Source organism: Sapajus apella, unplaced genomic scaffold (genome assembly GCF_009761245.1).
Source record: "Sapajus apella isolate SASKATOON/1434 unplaced genomic scaffold, GSC_monkey_1.0 scaffold139, whole genome shotgun sequence".
NCBI lineage: Eukaryota > Metazoa > Chordata > Mammalia > Primates > Cebidae > Sapajus > Sapajus apella.
The window spans coordinates 2,555,971-2,580,167 of NW_022437079.1; the positions used below are offsets into that span (position 1 = coordinate 2,555,971).

The window sequence follows — 24,197 nt, forward strand, 5'->3', positions numbered from 1 at the left end:
CGACCTTTATTTTAAAAATTGCATTTTATAAACGTGTATGTTTCAGTGATTTACATTCTCTTCCACTGACCTATATTCCCATTTTAGAATTTTATTTTATTTTTAAAATTTATTTAGAGAGAGGGTCTTGCTCTGTCACTCAGGCTGGAATGCAGTGGTGCAATGATAATTCATTCCAGCCTTGAATTCCTGGGCTCAACCTCCCACCTCAGCCTTCCAAGTAGCTGGGACTACAGGTGTGTGCCACTATGCCTGGCTAATTTTTTTATTTTTATTTTTTTGTAGAGATGATGTTTTGCTCTGTTGCCTTGGCTGGTCTCAAACTCCTGGGCTCAAGGGACCCTCCTGTCTCGGTCTCCCAAAGTGTTAGGATTATAGGGATGAGCCACTGTGCCCAGCCTTAGTATTATACTATTTTAGTTAACAAAGCTTTACAATGAATTCTGATATCTAGAAAAAGAAGTCATTCCTTATTATCACTGTTTTTCCAAATTTTCTTAGCAGGGTAGTCTTTCACATTTAATTTTCTGTAAGAACTTTAGATTTTGTCAAGCTTCATTTTCTAAAATCCTATTAGGGACTTCTAAATTCATTTTCTTCCTTTAAAACTATAGAAAGTGAATTTTAAAAACACATACACATACAAGGATAGAGAGTACAGGAAAGGAGACAACAGCAATGAAACTTTTGAAAGCAGACAAGGATCTGACTGCCTGACAATCGATTTGGCAAGCCATATCCCAGCCAACAGTAGCGAAAGCTGGCAGCATACAGTTTCACTGGGGTGTGGTTCTGGAGCAGACAGGGAAAGCTGTCTGAGAACGAATTCGTTCCCTAAGTCCTTTTCCCAATTCCAGGTCTCTGGTCAATTGCCCTTACCCCAGCACAAGACTACAGGTTTATTCCCTGCAGAGGATGAAAGAAAGTGTCTCTGGCTTAGGGGACACAAGGTGTACTTGATGGGACAAGTTGGGGATTAAATGGTCATGTGTTTTCTGATTGTTGAACACTAACTTGCCAGTCCAGTCAGCAGCAACATTTCTGGCAACTGTATTTTATTCTCCAGGCAGGAGAAAGATTTCACTGGGAAAGCAAACAGCTGTGGGGGTGGGCAACAAATATCCATGATTGTAGAGCTTCCAGTCAGCCTTTAATTCTTGTGAATGAAAAACCAAGGATTATCAGACATCTAAGGAAAACCTCTAACATAGGTGACAAAATGAACAAACAATAAAAAGTAACTTAGAAATGGATACCATATAAAGAAAAGGAAAAAGTTAAAATAAAAAAAAAAAACAGACAACCCAAACCCCTATTCTTAAGCTACAGAAAAAGTCTGGCTAACATGATGAAACCCCATCTCTACAAAAAATGTAAAAATTAGCCAGGCATGGTCCCAGCTACTTGGGAGGCTGAGGCAGGAGAATCACCTGAATGTGGGAGGCTGAGGCTATAGTGAGCTGAGATCACACCACTGTACTCCAGCCCAGGTGACAGAGTGAGACCCTGTCTCAAAAAAAAAAAAATTTAAAAATCCACAGAGAAATAAAAGAAGACAAACATAAATGGGTGCTAAACAATCAAAAACACTCATCCAGAACAAAATGGTCCCTTAGAAATAAAAAACCTGAGAGGAAATGGAAAAACAAAAAACCCACTTTAATTGAAGTATTAGAAAATTAAGTTAAGCAACTGTCTTAGAATGGGCAGAGATGGAAAATGGGAGAGAAAATATAATAAGACAGAGGCCAGGTGCAGTGGCTCACATCTGTAATCCCAGCACTTTGGGAGGCCAAGGCAGGGGAATCATTTGAGGTCAGGAGTTCTAGACCAGCCTGGCTTCAAACATGGTGAAACCCCGTCTCTACTAAAAACACAAAAAGTAGCCAGGCGTGGTGGCGCACACCTATAATCCCAGCTACTTGGGAGGCTGAGGCAGGAGAATTGCTTGAACCCAGGAGACAGACGCTGCAGTGAGCTGAGATTGCACCACTGCATTCCAGCCTAGGCTACGGAGTGAGACTGCATCTCAAAAAAGACAGAGGTCCGGTACTTGAATATAAGCAGCTCCAGAAAAATTGATTAGGAATGTGGAAAGGAAGGAATTCTCAACAAAATAATTTGACAGAATTTCCCAGAACTGAAGGACTTGAACTGCAGGATTATAAGGCCTTACCAAGTACCCAGCACAGTGACTGAGAAATAGACCCATTTAGCTACGTTGTCCTTACAGTGAAATATTCTGGCACTGTTAAAAATGTAAAGATTTATGAATAGCACTGATAGGAAATTATTGTATGTGGTTTTTGGCATACGTGTATATGTCTGCTAGATATGTTATCTGAGAGCAGAATTACTAGGTCATAGCGCATTAATACATAATGTCTAATAGTTTTCCACAGTGGTTGGTATCTGGCACAACACAGTGCACTGGTATCAGCTGCAGGGAAGGAATCTAAATGCTTTTGCCCATTGCATCTTGGTATCAGAGTCACCAAGGGAAACAGTGCAAGCACTGGATAGAGCTTTACTTACATAGAGGAGACAGAGCAGGACCAGCTCCAATAGTGTGCTTTGGTTCCTCATGGCATGTAGGTTTATCTCGCCAGCAGCTGGCTGCGACAGGGTGGTTTGCCTCCAAGCACCCACCTTGTGCTACAGTGGAATGGGGTGGTTTGCCTCTGAGCACCCGCCTTGTGCTACAGTGGAATGGAGTGGTTTGCCTCTGAGCACCCGCCTTGTGCTACAGTGGAATGGGGTAGTTTGCCTCTGAGCACCCATCTTGTGCTACAGTGGAATGGGGTGGTTTGCCTCTGAGCACCCATCTTGTGCTACATTGGAACAGGTGGTTTGCCTCTGAGCACCCATCTTGTGCTCATAGGAAGCTGTTTTGTAGGCTAAATAACTTTGACCAAAAAAAATTAAAAAGGAAGGTGTTTTGAAGTTAATGTTAACTGAAATTGAAATACAACTATGTTAACTCTGTAATAATGAAAACATTTTTGTACATGTATTGAAGACATAGAATTGTACGTAGTTGGTAGATCTTGGCTTACTGTAGCCTCCACCTCAGGCGATTCTCATTCAGGCTATTCTCATGCCTCAGCCTCCCAAGTAGCTGGCACTACAGGCTCATGTCACCACACCCAGCTAATTTTTGTGTTTTTAGTAGAGATGGGGTTTTGCCTTGTTAGCCAGGCTGGTCTCAAACTCTTGACCTCAAGTGATCTGCTTGCCCTGGCCTCCCAAAGTGCTGAGATTGAAAACATGAGCCATTATGCCTCACCATAAATTAGCATCTTAGAAAGGGGTAGAGAGCCCCAGGTATCTGCTGGTTGTGTTGCTGAAAACAAGGTTTTCCTATCCCAGATGATTCCCTCTGAATTGGGAGAAGTAGGGTGATCAGCTAACGCTAGAGACAAAAGGTAGGCTTTTTTTTTTTTTTTAATCATCATAAATAGTATTGTGACTGCCCCTTTTACTTTCAGATGTGACATTGATAAAACTGTGAATATATTCCTATTTCTCTTCTTTATCTATTTCTTCTTGTTTCCTAGGTTTTTGTGGAGACTCTGGATAAGTGTTTTGAAAATGTGTGTGAATTGGATTTGATCTTCCATATGGATAAGGTACATTCTCTTGCAGTTCTCTTCCAAACTAGGGTTACTAGAAAATCAAGAGCCTTGGGCATCTCTAGCCACCTCTACACCTTCATATTCTTTCTTTCTTTCTTTCTTTCTTTCTTTTTTTTTTTTTACCTGAGTGATAGTCCTAACTCCTTTTTTTTTTATATGTTTTATTGTTTTGAGTTTTTTTTTTTTTATTATTATTGCTAAGATCTGTTAACGGTTTTAACATGCATAAGATTATTACTAGGCTTGGTTCATCTGTTTACATACAGACTTCTTGATATAGGAGAACGGTGTCACTGGCTGTCTGGCCAAAGGTGAGATGAATAGTTTGATGTTGATTCTAAAATTAGTTTCCTTGTCATAGGCCAGTGACCATGAAACTTTGGAATAATCATGACACAGGGGCTTTGACTTAGATAGTAAAATTTATATTGTTCCTAAAGAGTAATATAGTGACTAAGAGATCTGTAATAATTCAAGATCAGGTGATATTCTATAGGAAAGCAGACTATCAGAGGCAGAATCAAAATGGCCCCAAGTACGTGTTCTCAGATTTGTTTTGCCAGTATAACCGTGACATGGCCTGTGTCCTCATGTGCCACATTAAACTTGGGAGGTAGCCAGCAAGGGGATAAGAATTGCCATGTTAGTTTGATTCAGCTTCTCACAGGCTGTCCCCTCTGCAGTTTACTGGTGCATCTTTGGTGTGCTTGGTCCTGGTTTTTCTTCAACTGATGGTTGTCATTATGATCCCTGGCCCTTGGAGAGTGATGATTTTTAGGAGACTGCTACTCATTGCTAAGCCATGATCCTTGATTAGCTGTTTCATCGTGATGAAGCAGGAGCTTTTAGATCCCTCATCACTAGCATTGCTGTCTAAAGGACTTGCTTGTTGTTCTTCAGTAGGGTCTTCATTCTTAGTTGACTCTCTGAGGTTGGCAGATCCCCACTTTCCAGGCTAATGTAGTGAATGCATTCTTGAGTTTGGATGACAGTCTAGTGTAGTCAAGTTTTGTCTCTCAAAATATAGGGGGAATGGAGGGGTATCTTCTGTAGGCTTTATTATTATTTTAAAATAATATTGTTAAATACAGGCCTGATGTGGTGGCTCATGCCTGTAATCCCGGTACTTTGGGAGGCCGAGGCAGGCGGATCACTTGAGGTCAGGAGTTTAAGACCAGCCTGGCCAACATGGTGAAATCCTGTCTCTACCAAAAGTACAAAAATTAGCTGGGTGTGGTGGTGGGTACCGTAATCCCAGCTACTTGGGAGGCTGAGGCAGGAGAATTGCTTGAACCCGGGAGGCGAAGGTTGCAGTGAGCTGAGATAGCACCACGGCACTCCATTTTGGGCAACAGAGTGAGACTCCACCTCAAAAAAAAAAAGAGAGAGAAAGAAAACATTGTTAAGTACAAGGTGTTACTTTGGAAGTTACCACTCGGTATGCAAAGTGGATTCTTTGAAGATGCCGCCTGTTGCTCACCAGACGGCAGATAAATTTCTTAACATCTCAGGTGTAGGTTCAGGGGTAGATTTTACTAGGAAAGGGGGAATTTTCAAAGCAAAAGAGAAGGCACAGATCCCGCACCCCCACCTTGTCCCTATGGAGAGGTGTATTGGGGCATCTCTGCTGGAATGACTCCCCATCACGCTGCTCCCCCAGCGCTCTCTTTTTTATCAGACACCTATGAGAGTAGCCTTACTAGTGGAGAGAGATGCAAAATGCTTAGACACTAGGAAATCTGTATTTGTTTGCCAGCTGCTTATAGAAGTTGTCTGGGGACCTGGTGCAGTGGCTTACACCTGTAATCCCAGCACTTTGGGAAGCTGAGGGGGATGGATCACGAAGTCAGGAGTTCAAGACCAGCCTGACTAACATAGCGAAACCCCTTCTCTATTAAAAATACAAAATTAGCTGGGTATGGTAGTGCCTGCCTGTAATCCCAACTACTTGGGAGGCTGAGGCAGGAGAATAGCTTAAACTTGGAAAGCAGAGGTTGTGGTAAGCCGAGATTGCGCCACTACCTGGGCAACAAGAGCGAAACTTCGTCTCAAAAAAAATAGAAAAAAAGAAAAGAAGTTGTCTGGGAATGCCAGCTGCCCAACACCTGCAAACTTGGGGACCTATGGGATAATACACACCTGGAAAAGACAGCTGCGGGTCCTGTGGGAAGTTGTGCTTGGGTGCAGCCTATCTTACTGGGAAAAGGGGTAGCCTCCTAACCCCCTAGTCTAAGCTAGTTCATTGTCTAGGTAACCCAGAGTATGCCTCCACAGCGACTTTTTTTTTTAATGGAATTTTGCTCTTGTCACCCAGGCTGGAGTGCAGTGGCGTGATCTCAGTTCACTGCAACTTCTGCCTTCCAGGTTCAGGTGATCCTCCTATCTCAGCTTCCCGAGTAGCCGGGACTATAGGCACCTGCCACTGCACCTGGCTGATTTTTATATTTTTAATAGAGATGGGGTTTCACCATGCTGGCCAGGCTGGTCTCAAATTCCTGACCTCAGATGATTCACTCACCTGGGTCTCCCAAAGTGCTGGGATTACAGGCGTGAGCCACTGCGCCCAGCCTCCAAGGTGACTTTGAAAATAAACATTTTGTGTGTGTGTTTTATCTTCTTTACTCCGTTATTTGTAAGAATCACCCATTTTGTTACATGTATCCTTAGGTAGTTTCATTGCTGCATAGGATTGTGTTGTATGAATTTATCCATTCTATGACTGATGGAACTAGATTGTTTTGAGTTTGGAGCTTTTATGAAATATGTTGTCATGAATATTCTTGAAAATGGATGCTATTGTACATTTTTGTACATTTTCTTGAAACATCTATTTCTTTTAACAGTGCAATTGCTGGGTCATAGATGAGGCTTCTAGAAGGAAGAAACGGGAAGCACAAAGGCACCAGCAGGTCTGCAGCACTGGCAAAAGAAGTCTGAGGCTCAAGGCCTCGGACTGTAGGCCATTGTATCTGCCACTTTATTAGATAATGCCAGACTTTCCAGAGTGATTGTATCGATTTATACTTCCACCAAATGGGGGGGCGGGTGAGTGTTCCCATTGCTCCATATGCTCACCAAAAGTTTATATTCTCAGTGTGGCAGTCATTAGAACTGTTAACTGAATATTTACAGTTCTTTCCCCTTCAGGACACATGGTAAAATTATACTTCTATGCCTTCTTCAAGTTAGGTGTAGCCATGTGACTTGCTTAAGCCAATGAAATGTGAGTGGAAGTGCCGTGTGTCACTTCTAGTCAAAACTTAGATGCCAGTGCACAGATAAATATATATATGTTTTTTCTCCCTTGGCATTTGTGGAAGCATGGACACACAGCCTGCTGGGGCCTGGGTCGCAAACTGGGGATGAGGTAGAGCAGTGCCCCCAAGTGGACCCATAGTGTATGTGTGTATAGTTTGAGAGAAATAAATTCAGTAATTTAAGCCAGGAAATGTTAAAATTGTTACTGCTGCTTAACCAAGCCTATCCTGACTGATGGATATAGAACTTAATTTTGATGGAACTACTGGGTATGTACTGGTATTTCATTGTCATTCTAATTGCATTTCTCATGAAGATGAGCATCTCTTATTATCTGTTGGCTATTAGGAGGTCCTCTCTAGTGAAGCATTTATTCAAGGCCTTTTTTCTTTCTTCTGTGAGGTTGTCTGCCTGTGTTTTAAAAATGTATTTGTAAGGGCCAGGCACGGTAGTTCACACCTATAATCCCAGCACTTTGGGAGGCTGAAGCGAGCAGATCACCTGAGATCAGGAGTCAAGACCAGCCGGGACAATATGGTGAATCCCGTCTCTACTAAAAATACAAAAATTAGCTGGGTGTGGTAGTGTGCCTGTAGTCCCAGCTACTCAAGAGGCTGAGGCAGGAGAATCGCTTGAACCCAGCAGCCGAGATCACACCACTGCACTACAATTTGGGTGACAGAGCAGGACTCCGTCTCAAAAAAAAAAAAAAAAAAAAAGTGTTTTTAGAAGTGGTATTGAATAGGAGCAGTGACAGTGGGCAACTGCTCTGATTCCTGGTTTGAAAGGGAAGCTTTCATCCTGTCACCATGAAGTACAGTATTTGCTTTCGGGTTTTTCGTAAAGATGATCAGGTTAAAGATATTTCTTCCTCTCTTCCTACCAAGGATTTTTAATCATAAAAGGATGTTACAATTTATCAAAAGCTTTTTTTCCATCTCCTGAGGTAATCGTGATTTTTTTGCATCATCATTCTAATACTGCTTTGTAAACATCTGTGAGGATACCTGCTAGAGCCATAAAGTAATTCCAGTTCCAGCCATTTTATTTGACATGGCTTTTAAAAGATAATAAAAGGCCATAAGAATGTTGCTACTCCTCATATGTCTTATCTTCAGATAGGTTCCATAAAGTATTTTGCCGCCACTGCAGATTTCTTTTACAGCTTATGAAACTTTATTTTTGTTGTTCACGCAGTATTAGGAAATAACTGTTGAGATCTCCTGAGATTTTTGAAAACGGGTGATGCAAGGAATCAGAGGCCTCCCCTACTCAGCTTTAGAGTGTCTAGTGGTGGCTTCCAATAGGTGGCCTCCTTTGCATAGGATTCCAAGCTTATCTTTGCCCTCATAGAGAGCAGTTGCTAATTTAGGTAGATCTTCCATTGATAATTTAAAAATGACCTTTTTACTAAGATTAACAAACGCCTTATCCTACGACAATAGGAGTATCACCTTGAACTCTGTTTTTAACTAAAGAATCTCTTCACCTCAGGGTTACAAACTCTCATCAGTTCCTAGGCCTTTGAGATCTGCATTAGATAGTCATGGATAGATGCCCCATCACCTTCAGCAGACGTAGCCGGTGGCTGTGTAAAGACCAGATATGACCGAATTCCCCCATCCCCTTCAGCAGATGTAGCCGGAGTGGTAGGCCTGTGTAAAGACCAGATGTGACTGAATTCCTCCTGCCCTGCCAAGTTGTTTATTCCTCATCTTGTGATTTCTTGTTTACCCTCCTAAGTTGTTTTGTTACCACTCCTTCTTTCCACCTCATCTCTCTCCTTTTCTTCCTATGTTAAAGGAGGGTTTATTTATTTCATTTCTAGAGCCAAGTCCTCTGTCTGTCTCTCCCTGACACACACTGTAATCCCACTTCTTGCCCTGGTCTCTAAGGTGTCCCTAGTGTTTGTTCTTCTGTATCTACAAATCCCCAGGACACCCCATCCTGGAGAGAATAGAGCTCTCCCCATGGCTCTCCTGCCTCTAACTGTAGTTCAGCTTCCATTGTTTTCATTCAAGGTGAACTTGAACAAGTGGGTGATTTACACCCAGTCTTTAATTCTGCTTCCTCTGTTCTCTTTCTAGAGTCAGAATCCCAAAAGTCACTGATGATTTCCTGGCCGTTTCCCAGTCATCACCTTCTTTAATGTTTCTGTGCTATCTGATGCTGGCAGCCCTTCAGTGGAGCACTCTCTTAACCTTTTTCCACCTTTGTTTCTATCATATAGAACCCTCCTGATTTTTCTCCTGTTCTCTTCTCACTCTATCAGGAAGTTACGTTGTCAGTCATCTCTCACCTCTCTCTTTTCCCTCTCATTTCTAGCATAAATCTCATCCATTTTTCATGTTCTAGATCTTGAAGCAAAACTTGAGTATTAAAAAAAAATTCAAAAAAAAATTCAAAAATTGGTAATTCTAGTCTTGATGTGTGGCCTGAGTCCTGTTCCTGAAAGCATTTCTCCCTAATGTCATTCTCACATCTAGGTATCTTCTTGCCACTTAGCCAGAGCCAGCTTCAGCAGATGTCTTCTGAAAACCATTTCTCCCTACAGCTTCCCTTTTCCAGGTGTGTTACTACCGTCCTTTGTCATGTACTTTCAAAGCCTTTTATACCTCTTCCTCCTTCCCAAGATCCAGAGTCAATCACTAAACCTGTTGCTTCTTTCTCTAAAGTCCTTCTTTGTATCTTGTTCTTGGATTCACCAACTATTAACATTTGGCATACTTGCTTTTGTCTCTATGTACGTATATACATTTTTCCTGAATCATTTTGAGAGTTAGATGCAGACATTATTACATTTCATCCTTAAATATGTCAATAGATGTATTCTAAGAACAAGGATATTCTTTTTTTTTTTTTTTTTTTTTTGTTTTTTTCTCATGTTACCCAGGCTTGTTTATAATTGTGGGATCTCGGCTCACCGCAACCTCCGCCTCCTGGGTTCAGGCAATTCTCCTACCTCAGCCTCCTGAGTAGCTGGGATTACAGGCACGCACCACCATACCCAGCTAATTTTTTTTGTATTTTTAGTAGAGATGGGGTTTCACTATGTTGACCAGGATGGTCTCGATCTCTTGACCTCGTGATCCACCCACCTCAGCCTCCCAAAGTGCTGGGATTACAGGCTTGAGCCACTGCGCCCGGCCTAAGGATATTCTTATATAATATGTTGTATATAATTCTCTGATGATGCATAGCACAATGAACATAGTTGGGAAATTTAACATTAACAAATATCATTTTCCAGTATACAGTTCATATTTAAGTTTCCCCAATTGTCCCAGAAATGTCCTTTAGATCTTCTTTTAAATCTGTTTCGGTTATGAGTCAAACATATGTCTCTTGATTTGAAATCACTTTTTTCTGGCAGGGCTTTTTTTTTGAGATGGAGTCTCACTCTGTTGCCCAGGATGGAGTGCAGTGGCATGATCTCGGCTCACTGCAACCTCTACCACCCAGATTCAAGCAGTCCTCCTGCCTCAGTTCCACTAGTAGCTGAAATTAAAGGCATGTACCACCACGCCCGTCTAATTTTTGTATTTTAGCAGAGATGGGGTTTCGCCATATTGGCCAGGCTGGTCTTGAACTTCTTAACTGAGGTGATCCACCTGCCTTGGCTTCCCAAAGTTCTGGGATTACAGGCGTGAGCCACTGTGCCTGGCCTTCTGGCAAGTTTTCTACCCTTATTCTCTCTTCCTTCTTGTTGATCCCACATACTGGAATTTGTTTTTCTAATGTACTTCTTAGACTAGCTTTGACCCCTTATCCAGACATTCCAAGCTCTCCGCAATTTTTCCTCATCCTATCTTGGCCTTGCTTCCATAACTATTTGCCAGACACCTGCTGCTGCAGCCAAAGTAGACCACTCTTACTTATTTCATAATTTCTGCTTCAACTCTCTGCCTGTCATTCAAGTGTAGCTCAAATCTTCCTACTCTAAAGCTTATCCTCATGGTCTAGCCTGTTGTGATCTCTTTGAACCATGTAGAGTATTATTTTTCTCCTCTGTGGCCTTAATTTACATAATTTCATGTGTTTTCCCTGATTGATTAGACTGCCTTCTCTTTGTACTCCTCACTGAATCTAGTGTGGTGCCTTTTACTGACTGGCGTATCTTCAGGTGAGTGTTACTAAAGACTTCCCAGGACTCTACTCACATAAAGTTGTTCATGATTTAAACTGTTGGAGGCTGGAGTGAGGTCTAATTTCATAGTCCCTGGGGTAACCATCAGCTCTCCAGGCTGTGGCATTTGGATCCTAGGGCACTTGGTTCTCTTTTGCTTTCAGAAATCCCTAAACACAGCTCACCATCATGACCGAGTTGGGTGTTGGTGTTAATTATGGTGAATTGAATTTTGTTCCAAGAAAACTGTGTGAGTGATCCAACGTTCTGACCTACCAGGATCTAATGGCAAAGCTGGATTTAGAATTCAATTGGGTTTTCAAGATTTGGTCATTAGAGTCACAATTCAATGGCTATGTCAAGGGTATTTATCCAGCTTTTTTTTTTTTTTTAAGATTCTAATTTGCATTGGGCCCTCTCAAGAAAATTGAAACATATGCTTCTGAATGGGGCTGAGCCCAAAAAAGCCTCATAGTATAGAATTTTACATCTCTGCTAAGTATAGGCTGCTAAAATGGAAAAATGCTGAGGGTTCAAAATGGAACCGGTGAGCACTAAGATGAAAGAATCATAAACAGTAATATTGGGTTATGTTTGCCCCATGTCCCTTCTGTGAACAGAGCTTGTGATAACGAAGCTCATTAACACCCACCACACCCTGTGACATTGAAGCAGGTGTCCTGACTGCAGGTCTCCAGGAATGGAGGGACAAGTGAGGGATACACAGTTTGTGTTTTTGATTATGAAGGAGAAACTATTTTGTTCTAAAAGAATAAGCTATTCTGTTTGAGTTATAGTTTTTGTAAAAGGTGCTAGTTGACATATCTGACTATCCCTGGCTACCTCATTATCTACCTGGATGTGCCTAAGAGAGAAGAAGGCAGCTGAGGCCAGCCTTGTATTCCATAGCATCTATAAGCCCTTCTCTCCTAATGCTTGATAGATCAGAATTTTGTGGCAGATTTTTTTTTTTTTTTGGCTTAAGTAATAAGGAAATTTATTATTTTACATACATAAAGGCCAGTTGTAGGGCAGAGTTAAAGGGTGATTAAGACAGACAGTTTATAGGTTTTTTTGTTTGTTTGTTTGTTTGTTTTGAGACGAGGTCTCGCTCTTGACCCCCAGGAGGGAGTGCAATGGCGCAATCTCAGCTCACTGTGCAATCTCAGTGCACTGCAACCTACACCTCCCGGATTCAAGCCATTCTCCTGCCTCAGCCTCCCGAGGAGCTGGGATTACAGGTTCCTGCCACCATGCCTGGCTAATTTTTGCATTTTTAGTAGAGATGGGGTTTCACCATGTTGACCAAGCTGGTCTTGAACTCCTGACCTCTGGTGATCCGCCCGCCTTGGCCTCCCAAAGTGCTGGGATGACAGATGTGAGTCACCACTCTCTGCCAAGACAGATAGATTTATCTGCGGTTTCACTTTTTGTAGTTTCAGTTTTGCACAGTCAACCATGGTCCAAAAATATTAAATGGAAAATTCTAGCTATAAACAATTCATATGTTGTACATTGCATGCCATTCTGAGCAGTGTGATGAGATGTTGGAACTATCCCTCATCCAGCATATCCATACCGTATATACTAGCTGCCCAGTGCTCATCCAGTGTATTTATGCCATATATGCTAGCTGCCCAGTGCTCATCCAGCACATCCATGCCATGTACACTAGCTTCCCAGTGCTCATCCAGCGTATCCATGCCGTGTACACTAGCTGCCCAGTACTCTTCCAGTGTATTCATGCCGTGTACACTAGCTGCCCAGTGCTCATCCAGCACATCCATGTCGTGTACACTAGCTGCCCAGTGCTTATCCAGTGTATCCATGCTGTGTACACTAGCTGCAAAGTGCTCATCCAGCATATCCATGCCGTGTACACTAGCTGCAAAGTGCTCATCCAGCACATCCATGCCGTGTACATTAGCTGCCCAGTGCTCATCCAGCACATCCATGCCGTGTACACTAGCTGCCCAGTGCTCATCCAGTGTATCCATGCCGTGTACACTAGCTGCAAAGTGCTCATCCAGCACATCCATGCCATGTACACTAGCTGCCCAGTGTTCATCCAGCGTATCTGTTAAAACTCAAGCTCTGAAGTTTATTCACCTGGCTGCAGGCAGGCTGAGGCCAAAAAGGGCATCAGCAAAGGGTAATGGGATAGGAATTGGTTTTATAGATTTGGGGTGGGCAGTGGAAAGTTACAGTTTAGGGCGTTTTTTTTGCAAGCCAGAAGGGGGTCGTAGGGTGTGGAGTTGGTTACAAAGTCCAATGACCTTATCAATTAGGGCAGGAATAAGGAACAATAGAAAATGTCTCAGAGTTAAGTAGGTGCCTCAGAGGTTGATCGTTTCTTCAGTCTTCCAGGAACTCATCTGGAGTGTCGGTGCAGGCCACAGAGGTTAACATGGCATCCATGGCACTGTGGGTCAGCCCAAAAGACCTTACATTCCTTCTTTTTATATTAGTAATATAAAGGAAAAAGAAATGAAGAGAGTGGAGGGCAGTGGAATATCAGAAAGCGTGGCAAAGAGGGGTGATGAGGCGATGTTTTTCAGGGCTTCTTCGAGCAGGATTGTGGGTGGTGCAGAAACCTAAAAATGGGAAAGAATTTAGACTGCTGGGAGATTTCAGAGCAAGGGGTGATATTGTGTTAGAAGACGCATTTGTCATATTGACTGGTTATCGCTTGTATATGATTTTGTGGGAATTGAGAGATTAATCGGAAAACACAGGGTCCAAATAAGAGGAGAAAGATAGTATCAGAGGACTAGGGATTGGAAGAAGCCGTGACTCCCAGGTAGAGTGTCCAGCCGGGTTTAATTTATTGATGGCATCGCATACGAGCCTGGACTGGTTTACATAAGAAAAATTCAAGGTGCCGTTTTCTGGTCATTGGGATTGAGGCCATGGTGTGTTACAGAGACGTTTAGTTTTCAGATCTGGCAACAGTTAAAGAGGTTTTAGGTTTTTTAGGATTCAGGCTACAGGCGAAGATGTTAAATAGATTAGAGGGCGGAATACTGCCCATAGTGAAGGAGGTAAGTTTTAAGGAAAGGAGCAGAGTAGAGACTAGGAGAAGGAGCTCTTCTTCTCTAGTAGAAGGAGAAAGATTTAAAGGAAAAGAGAAAGAAGGAGAGACTTGTCTCCTTAGGATTTGAAGGAAAAGTGTGGGGGAGAGACTTGTCTCCTGTTCTTTAAAGTAGAAGAGTAGGGAGAGACTTGTCTCCCATTCTCTAAAGGAAAAGAGGGGGAGAGACTTGTTTCCTGTTCTCTTAAGGAAAAGGGGGGCAGGGAGAGACCTGTCTTCCGTTCTCTAAAGGAAAAGAGAGAGAGTCGGGGAGAGACTTGTCTCCTGTTCTCTAAAGGAAAAGGCTAGGAGACTCGTCTCCTGTTCTCTAAAAAAAAAAAAAAAGGTGGGGGAGAGTCTTGTCTCCCATTCTCTAAAGGAAAAGAAAGAGAAGGGGAGAGACTTGTCTTCCTTTCTCTAAAGGAAGAGAGACAAAGAGGGAGAGACTGCTAACCCGATCTGAAGGTGGCAGAACTGTTTGCCACTCTGTAGAATTTGGTTTTTCTTGACAGCTAGGATAGGGGAAGAAATTTGGGCTTTGGAAGGGGATAAATAATACCCATTTGAGTATAGATGCTGAAGAAGCAGGAGGGTGAATTAAAAAGCCATGTTGCAATAGATGGGTGATAACAGGTTTTAGGCCTTTTAAAGCCTGTTGCGGGATGGGGTACTGACGCTGGGCAGGATAAGGGTGGTTAGGTTTTAAGGGGATGATGAGGGGTGAGTGACTTGTAGCAATGGATGGGAAGGTGGTGTCCCGCACCCTAGGGTTAAAGTAGGGGACATAAGGGGAGCCACTGAAGGAGGTATGGGTCCAGGGAGGACGGCGGCAGTGCAGTGCGGCTATAGCCCAGGAGTAGTTAAGGAGGCAGACAATTTTGCTAGGATATCCTGGCCTAACAGGGGAACTGGACAAGTGGGGATGATTAGGAAAGAATGTGGAGAGGAGTGCTGGCCTAATTGACACCAGACTTGGGTAGTTGTGAGAGGCCTGGAGGCCTTGCCATCAATTGCCACAACAGTTATGGAGGCCAAGGAGACACGTTGCTGAAAAGAAGGCAGCGTGGAGTGGGTGGCCTCCATGTTGATTAAGAAGGGATGGACTTACTTCCACTGTAAGAGTTACCTGAAGCTCGGCATTCATGTTGGTCCAGGGGGCTTCCGAGATGTTCAGACAGCATCAGTTTTCAGCCACCATGCTGAGGAGATCTAGGAAGGATTTGGTCTGGGAGCTTTGGATTGGAGCTCCAGGAGCTCTGGGAGCAGCAATATGAGTCAGGCAGTTTGATTTTTCGTGGTTGCCCAGCACAGACAGGACAGGGCTTAGGAGGTATCCCGGGCTGTAGGCATTCCTTGGCCCAGTGGCCAGGTTTCTGATACTTGAAGCAAGGTTTGGGATGCTGGATGATGCAGTCTGGGCACTTTAAAGTCTTTGTGAGATGGTGGTGTGGCCGGGGTTTGTCTTATGGCAAAGGCAAGCGTCTGTAGTTATGAAATATGCTGCCACTTGGCAGCTTCTTCCTGGTTATTAAACACCTTAAAGGTGAGGTTCATTCACTCCCGTTGTAGGGTTTGAGGGCCAGATTTTAGTTTCTGTAGCTTTTTTAATGTTAGGGGCTGATCGGGTGATAAAATGCTTATCGAGCGTTCTTCAGGGGTGAGAGTAGAAGTAAGGATGACATGTAAGTCGTTCAAGGTAAGATGATAGGACTGGGTTAAGTACTGAAACTCTTGTGTGTATTTAGTTTAATCTGATGAAAAGGAGCCTAATTGTTGGCCGATTTGGGAAAGGTTGGATAAAGAGAAAGGAATGTTCACCCTAACTATGTCTTTAGCTCCAGCCGCCTCTCGAAGGGGTAACTGTGGGGCAGAGGTGGAGGAGGTAACTGCGGGACTAAACTGTAAGCTGGACCACGTATGAGGTGGGGAGGTGACAGGAGGGGCATAAGGAGATGGGTTGTGGGCAAAGGAGGAAGGCTCGGGGGCAGGGGGTGGTTGGGTCTTGGATTAGGGCCTGGTTTGGACAGGTGAGGAGGAAAAAGTTCGGAAGGGTCGATGGACAAGGAGGTTTCTGGGTTGCCGGTAGAGGCTGGAGGGGCAGACGGAAAGGAGAGAAGGAAAATTTGGAATGGGTTGCATTGTGAGCAGAGATTAGGGAGGGATTGGAGGTAAAAAAAAAAAAAAATGCCTGGACATAGGGAATTTCAGACCATTTGCCCATTTTATGACAAAAGTTGTCTAGATCCTGCATGATAGAAAATTCAAAGGTGCTGTTTTCTGGCCATTTAGAGATGTTATCCGATGTATATTTTGGTTAAGCAGTATTGCAGAAGAAAATAAGACGCTTAGGTTTTAGGTCAGTTGATACCTGGACAGGTTTGAGGTTTTTCGGAACACAGGCTAGGAGAGAGGAGGGAGCAATGGAGGGTGGGAGGTTGCCCATAGTTTAAGACGAACGGCAGAGACAAAGAAAGTGAATGTGCGACCAAGCAGCTTAGCAGCTGTCCCAGACTAAACCTTGATCTGAACCTGGGGGTGAATCGGTCAAAGAGGGAGTCCCCCGAGTTGATCTGTCACCTTACAAGTGTGAGTGAGTGAACAGAGCAGACATCTCTGCAATGATCAGTCACTGAGGGAAGCCTGTCTTCCCAGTTCTGGGACCTACGTAGGATTTTTTCCAGTCACGAACCTCACGGAAAGTTCTGCCTTTCTTGTCTCTGTTGAAAGGGAGAGGAAAATGAAACTGATAGGAGAAGGAGGTTGACAGCCAGAAGGGCTAAAGAAGAGAGTTGAAGCAAACCACTTTACCTGATCTGAGGATGGTGAGTGGATACTCGGGCTGGTCTGATGAGCCTAGGTCATAGGTAGGGGGCACAAGGAGAACAGGGTCGGGGGTTTGGTCTCCCCTAGGAGTTTCCCCATCCCGGGTTTTGACACTAAATGTTAAAATGCATGCTCTGCATGAAGACACCCCCAAACAGGCTTTGTCTGTGAAGGGCGATGGGATAGGAGTTGGTTTTATAGGTTTGGGGTGGGCAGTGGAAAGTTATAGTTTAGGGCATTTTTTTTGCAAGGTGGGAGGGGGTCGTAGGTTTGCAAGCTGGGAGGAGTTCGTAGGGTGTGGAGTCCAATGACCTTATCAATTAGGGCAGAAATAAGGAACAATAGAGAATGTCTCAGAGTTAAATAGGTGCCACAGAGGTTGATCATTTCTTTGATCTTCCAGAAACTCTTCTGGAGTGTCCCTTTAGGTCACAGAGGTTAACATGGTGTTCATGGCACTGTCAGTCAGCCTAAAAGACCTTACAGAATCCATACTGGTACAGTAGCTGCCCAGTGCTCATCTGGCACATCCATGCCATGTAGACTAGCTGCCCAGTGCTCATCCAGTGTATTCATGCAGGTACACTGGCTGCCCAGTGCTCATCCATTGTATTCATGCCGTGTACACTAGCTGCCCAGTGCTCATCCAGTGTATCCATGCCGTGTACACTAGCTGCCCAGTGCTCATCCAGTGTATCCATGCCGTGTACACAAGCTGCCCAGTGTTCATTCATCCAGTGTATCCATGCCGTATACACTAGCTGCCCAGTGCTGACTTAGTTGCCAGCTTGACTGTCACAGTGTTGTGGTGCTTGTGTTCAGGTAACCCCTTTTTTACTTAATAATAGCTGCAAAGTGCAAGAGTAGTGATGCTGGCATATTGTCATAATTGTTTTTATTATTAGTTATCATTGTTAATCTCTTACTGTGCCTAATTTAGAAATTAGACTTTATCTTAGGTATGTGTGTATAGGAAAAAACATTGCATCCACTGGGGGTCTTAGGACATATCCTATGCAGCTAAGAGGGGACTACTGTACTTTCCATGTTATCTTCCATTCTTAGCGTTGGCTGTAGAATATCTTCTTCAGAGGCCAAAATCTTATTCCTTCAGGGTAACAGTCTCATTGATTACCTGCTGCCTGGAGTTCGGTGTGTTAGTCATTCCTTATCTCTATCATAAAGGCAAAGATCAGCATAATTATTTCTTAACTTTCCAAATCCCTATAATTTGTTTAGAAAAAAGAAAGAAGGGCTGGGCACACACGTGAGCCTGAAATCTCAGCACTTTAGGAGGCAGGCAGATCATCTGAGATTGGGAGATCGAGACCAACCTGGCCAACATGGTGAAACCCCGTCTCTACTAAAAATACAAAAATTACCCTGGCATGGTGGCGTATGCCTGTAATCCCAGCTACTCAGGAGGCATGAGGCAGGAGAATTGCATGAACCTGGGAAGCAGAGGTTGCAGTGAGCCAGTATTGTGCCATTACACTCCAGCCTGGGTGACAGAGTAAGACTCCATTGCAAAAAAAAAAAAAGGAAAGAAAGAACACTTGGGCTGGGTGTGGAGGCTGACGATTGTAATCCCCAGCACTTTGGGAGGCTGAGGCAAGAGGATCACTTGAGCCTAGGAGTTCGAGACCACCCTGAGCCATAAGTGATACCCCCATCTCTTTAATTAAAAAAGAAAAAAAAAAAACAAAAGCAAAGATTGTTCCAGACTATACTTAATATATGCTGCCATATGCACTGTCACTTCGCTTACTTGAACTTTGCACTGCCTCATTGCACAATCTCATTGATTACCTGCTGCCTCGAGTTTGTTGTGTTAGTCATTCCTTATTACTGGTTAGGGACAGTAGAATAGCAGTGTACACAAAACAGCAATGTTTGACTTTTAGAGATACCCATTTGATATCCAGCATTTTTCAATAAAACCTAATGTTTGTCAAGGTTGTAGTCAGTAAGCAAAGCTTACTACCCATTATATTACTTGGATATGTTGTAGATAAAACAAATTGTATATTGCTTTGGTTGCTGATTTATAGGTATCCTGAAAAGCTAGAATTGAGATTCAATTCTACTGTTGTTGTTATTATTCCTTATATTGCAGAAGAGGATTGGCCTACTCTAAGATAAGAAGCAGAATTTCTTGATTCCTAGCTAAGAACCCTTTTCCAGGCTTGATTTTTGTATCAGTCAAGGTAGGCTAGGTAATGCATTCCTCCAAAATCCCAATGGCTTATAACAACCAGGTTTATTTTTCACTTGTGCTTTGTGGCCATTGCAGTGTCTCTGCTGACTGAAGTTCCTCAGAGGTCCCGGCTGAAGGAAATCTCAACATAGGCTTCTACCTGGACATGTGTGTGCTGGCTCTTGAATTGACCCATCCCTGTACACTCACATTTCATGCTCCTACTCCAGGGACTGGGAAATGGAATCCTATAATGTTCCCAAGAGGGAGGAGAACCTGAACTAGCTAAATACCACCAAGGATGACCATGGTTTTTTTCATGTATTTTCTTAGAGGAAAAGCTGACATTTGATTTATTGTCATTTTATAGAAGGGAAGCCAGAAATTTTAGTAGCAGAAAAATAAAGAAGTGCTCTAATAAGAAGGAAGCATGGTTGAATCTTAGGAAAGGAATCCCACATAGCAGGCTTGATTTTTGTATCAGTCAAGGTAGGCTAGGTAATGCATTCCTCCAAAATCCCAATGGCTTATGACAACCAGGTTTATTTTTCACTTGTGCTTTGTGGCCATTGCAGTGTCTCTGCTGAGACACTTCGGTTTCTCTAACTGAATATTTGTTATTTATATCTCCTATACTTCCCAAATGAATTTAAGATGACTTAAAATTCCATAGCAGAATAAATGGCTTTTATATCTGGGAGACAAGTGCCTCCCTCCTTAGAGACTTTCTACAAATCATTTGTCTTTACCTTGGCTCTCTGACCTTGATGAAGGACTGATGTCTGTTGAGAGTGTTTTTGTCGCTGGGCGCGGTGGCTCACGCCTATAATCCTAGCACTTTGGGAGGCTGAGGTGGGTGGATCACCTGAGGTCAGGAGTTTAAGACCAGCCTGGCCATCATGGTGAAACCCCATCTTTTAAAAAAAAAAAAAAAAGAGTGTTTTTTTCTTCTTTTCTCTGATTACCAGACAACAACCATTTATGAAGCGTTCACTAGGAAAAAGACACTGTGCTAAATGTAGAGATACAAAGATATGAAAGTCAAATTTTCTACCTTTAAGATGCTTATAAGCTGGGCATGGTGGCTCACACCTATAATTCCAGCACTTGGGGAGGCTGAGGTGGATGGATCACTTGAGGTCAGGAGTTCAAGACCAGCCTGACCTACATGGTAAAACTCCATCTCTAATAAAAATACAAAAATTAGCCAAGGATGATGGCCCACGCCTGTAATCCCAGCTGTTTAGGAGGCCGAGGCATGATAATTGGTTGAACCCAGGAGGCGGAGGTTGCAGTGAGCCAAGATCATACTATTGCACTCCAGCCTGGGCAACAGGCTATCAAAAAAAAAAAAAAAAAAAAAAATGGAGCTTATAGTCCAATTAGATAGATGGATCATACAGAGACATCGCTTGGTCTTGGTTTTGGAGGAAACAACACATTTGGAGAAGGTGCTATAAGTTGAATGTAATTTTTCAGTAGGCATGATCTTCATATTAGGGAGCTCTCATTTTGTACTACTTTTCATAGAAGTGAAACTGTCTTAGTCAAATATATGTATCTGCATATTGCATTTCATAACACTAAACGTCATATAAACGTACTTAATCATAAGCTCTTTCATTTAATGATATTTGATCAAAAGTAGAGAACAAAGAATGGGACTGTGAAGAAACAGCTGCCTCTGAGGCTGGACTCTGAAACAGAGGGCAGGGTAGATGGTATCCCATCTTCGGCCTTTGAGTGTCTGTGGCCCTGGTTACAGGTTTTTTAGTAGAGATGAGGAGCATGGCAGGCAGCCTCCTGAGTGAGTGCAGTGTGCAGCTCTTGAGCTGTTCTGACTGTGTGCAACACAGGCAAGGCTGGCCTGGCACCACCAGTGTGACTTGCCTGAAGCCAGAGAGCCAGGGGGAAAAACAATTTGGGGTTAGAAGATCAATGCCAAGTGAAAAGAGCAATGAAGGCTGTATAAATTCCCAACACTTTGGGAGACTGAGACAGGCAGATCGCCTGAGGTCAGGAGTTTGAGAGCACCCTGGACAACATGGTGAAACCTCATCTCTACTAAAAATTAGCTGGGTGTGGTGGTGGGTACCTGTAATCCCAGCTACTCAGGAGGCTCAGGCAGGAGAATCACCTCAACCCGGGGGCAGAGGTTGCAGTGAGCCAAGATCTCACCATTGCACTCCAGCCTGAGCAACAAGAGTGAAACTCTGTTTCAAAGAAAGAGAGAGAGAGAGGAGGAGAGGAGAGGAGAGGAGAGAGGAGAGAGAGAGAGAAAGAAGGAAAGAGAAAGAAAGAGAAATTGTCAAGGGCAGAGTAGTCATAGGAAGGGAAATTAATGTGAATTGGACAGCTGCCAAGTACCAGGCACTGTGCTAGGTACTTTATTCTCAGTAATCTTCTGTAAGATAGTATTCCTGTGTGACAGATGAGGAAACTGAAACTCAGGCTAAAGTGCCTGAAACTCTAAAACCCATGTTCTTTCCACTAAACCACAGAATTTGAGAATTTTAAAGCATAAATAATGTGATAGTTATAGATGTAAAGACTTATAGAATGTATTGATTTATGTTTTCAAAACCAGAATTGTAAGAGACAAGGTAATAGGAACAAAGGCTATGGTGGCAGGTAGGAGGAATATGGGGGTGAGTGTTAGGGCTGGGGCCACGGGAGATTTGCAACTATGCATTGGCACATGGGAAGAATATGGGGGTGAATGTTAGGTATGGGGGCCACAGAAGATTTGGAACTATGCATAAGTTCCATCCAGACCAAAGGTCTGCTAGTGGAGACACTGTATACATTTTGGGCAGTGTTACTTTTCATTGAATTTCTGGTATTTAGTGTCCCTGGCCCCTTCTACTAAAGGCTGATAGGGTACCTGCCTGGTAACGTTTCCAAATGCCCCCTGAGTGGGAGCAGTACTGTCCTAGATCAAGAGCATGGATGGGATTGGAATACGGAATATGTATACGGGATCAGTAGTAAAGAAGTTTGAAGTAGACAGTAATCCAGTTAGAAAACCTTGTCCTCTGTATTGCTAAATCTGATGGATGGTTTCCAGTGCCCTTTCACCAAGCAATTTTGACACTTCCTTATTTTAAAATAGACTTTCTTCTTAGTTTCCATGATACACCTTTACCTGGTATTTTTTTCTACCTTTCTGGCCACTCTCTCTGGCTCGCTGGGCCTCTTCCCTCTTAAATGGCCATTCTTCTCTTTTTCTTTTAGACATTCTCTTCTTAGGAAATCTCACAATCCCACGACTTCATTTATCTCTCTGTTGGTGACTCCTCAGTTGCTGTCTGAACTCACTCTTGTTCAAACTCAGTAGAGTAAGTAGCCCAAACCAAAGCCTCCAGCTCCTGCAGCTTCACACTGACAATTCTTTTATTTTTAATTTTTAAAATTTTTTTGAGATGAAGTCTCGCTCTGTCGCCAGGCTGGAGTGCAGTGGCGCAATCTTGGCTCACTGCAACCTTTGCCTCCCAGGCTCAATGGATTCTCCTGCCTCAGCCTCCTGAGTAGCTGGGACTACAGGTGTGTGCCACCACGCCTGGCTAATTTTTTGTATTTTTAGTAGAGATGAGGTTTCACCGTGTTAGCCAGTATGGTCTCTATCTCCTGACCTTGTGATCTGCCCACCTCAGCTTCCCAAAGTGCTGGGATTACAGGTGTGAGCCACCACGCCTAACCCTTTTTTTTTTTTTTTTTTAAACATTTTTGTTGTCCCTCAGGCTGGAGGGCAGTAGTGTGATTTTGGCTCACTGCAACCTCTAACCTCTACCTCCCGGCTTCAAGTGATTCTCCTTCCTCAGCCTCCTAAGCACCTAGGACCACAGACATGTGCCACCACACCTGGCTAATTTTTGTATTTTTAGTAGAGACGGGATTTCACCATGTTGGCCAGGCTGGTCTTCAACTCCTGACCTCAGGTGATCCACCTGCCTCAGCCTCCCAAAGTGCTGGGATTACAAGTGTGAGCCACTGAGCCTGGCCCATTTTTTCTTTTTTCTTTTTGAGACAGAGTTTCACTCTGTTGCCCAGGCTGGCATGCAATGGCACAGTCTCGGCTCATTGCAACCTCCACCTCCCGGGTTCAAGGGATTCTCCTGCCTCAGCCTCCCGAGTACCTGGGACTCCAGGCGCACACCATCATGCCCAGCTAATTTTTGTATTTTTAGTAGAGACAGGGTTTCACCATGTTGGTCAAGCTAGTCTGAAACTCCTGACCTCAAGTGGTCTGCCCACCTCGGACTCCTGAGGTGCTGGGATTATGGGCCCAAGCAACCATGCCAGGCCCACACCAACAATTCTGAGTCACCCTTTGAAAAAGCCAGCCCTCAAAATGCCTTTCCTGGTACTCCCCTCCTGCCTGTAGACTTAAGCTGATACACTTGTCTTGTTTGCCCAGCACCTTTGACTACTTTTGCCACTGCATCTGACACAGGGTGGTGTTTTCACCGATTTGCATGGGTAAGGGCACAAATTCCAGGACCCATGTGTCTGAGCTTAAATCTTGGCTTTGCCACAATGAACTGAATGACTTGTGCCTTAGGAACTTTTATGTGAGGCTGGGCTTAATGCCTCACGTCTGTAATCCAAACACTTTGGGAGGCCAGGGCAGGCGGATCACCTGAGCTCAAGGGTTAGAGACCAACCTGAGCAACATAGCAAAACTCCATCTCTACAAAAAAACACCAGAATTAGCTGCGAATGATGGCACATGTCTGTAGTCGCAACTACTCAGAAGGCTGAGATATGAGGATGGCTTAAACCTGGAAGGTCAAGGCTGCAGTGAGCCAAGATCGTGCCACTGCATTCCAACCTGGGTGATGAAGCCAGACCCTGTATCAAAAAAAAGAAAAGAAAAGAAAGAAACTTATGTGCGATAGCACCTTGCTTATGTGGTAGCTGTGACTACTAAAAATATATAAAATGTTTAGAAGTATGCCTACACAAAGTATTTCATTATTCCCTTTGTTTCCCCCACCAGATAGCATTAAGAAGGTAGGAATCCAGGCCGGGCGCGGTGGCTCAAGCCTGTAATCCCAGCACTTTGGGAGGCCGAGGCGGGTGGATCAC

At 43.6% G+C, this 24,197-nt stretch overlaps 1 protein-coding gene across 2 annotated transcripts in view; it reads left to right on the forward strand.

Annotated features, from left to right (window-relative positions):
- The window catches only part of AP3S2 (adaptor related protein complex 3 subunit sigma 2), a 68,324-nt gene that overhangs the window by 17,761 nt on the left and 26,366 nt on the right, over positions 1 to 24,197 (forward strand). Inside the window, exons 4-5 of one of the 2 annotated variants that reach the window (XM_032263883.1) lie at positions 3,558 to 3,629; positions 6,479 to 6,544. In XM_032263883.1, coding sequence (XP_032119774.1) covers positions 3,558 to 3,629; positions 6,479 to 6,544 — 138 coding nt within the window. The remainder of the gene's footprint in view (positions 1 to 3,557; positions 3,630 to 6,478; positions 6,545 to 24,197) is intronic. The other variant, XM_032263884.1, reaches the window with a different exon arrangement.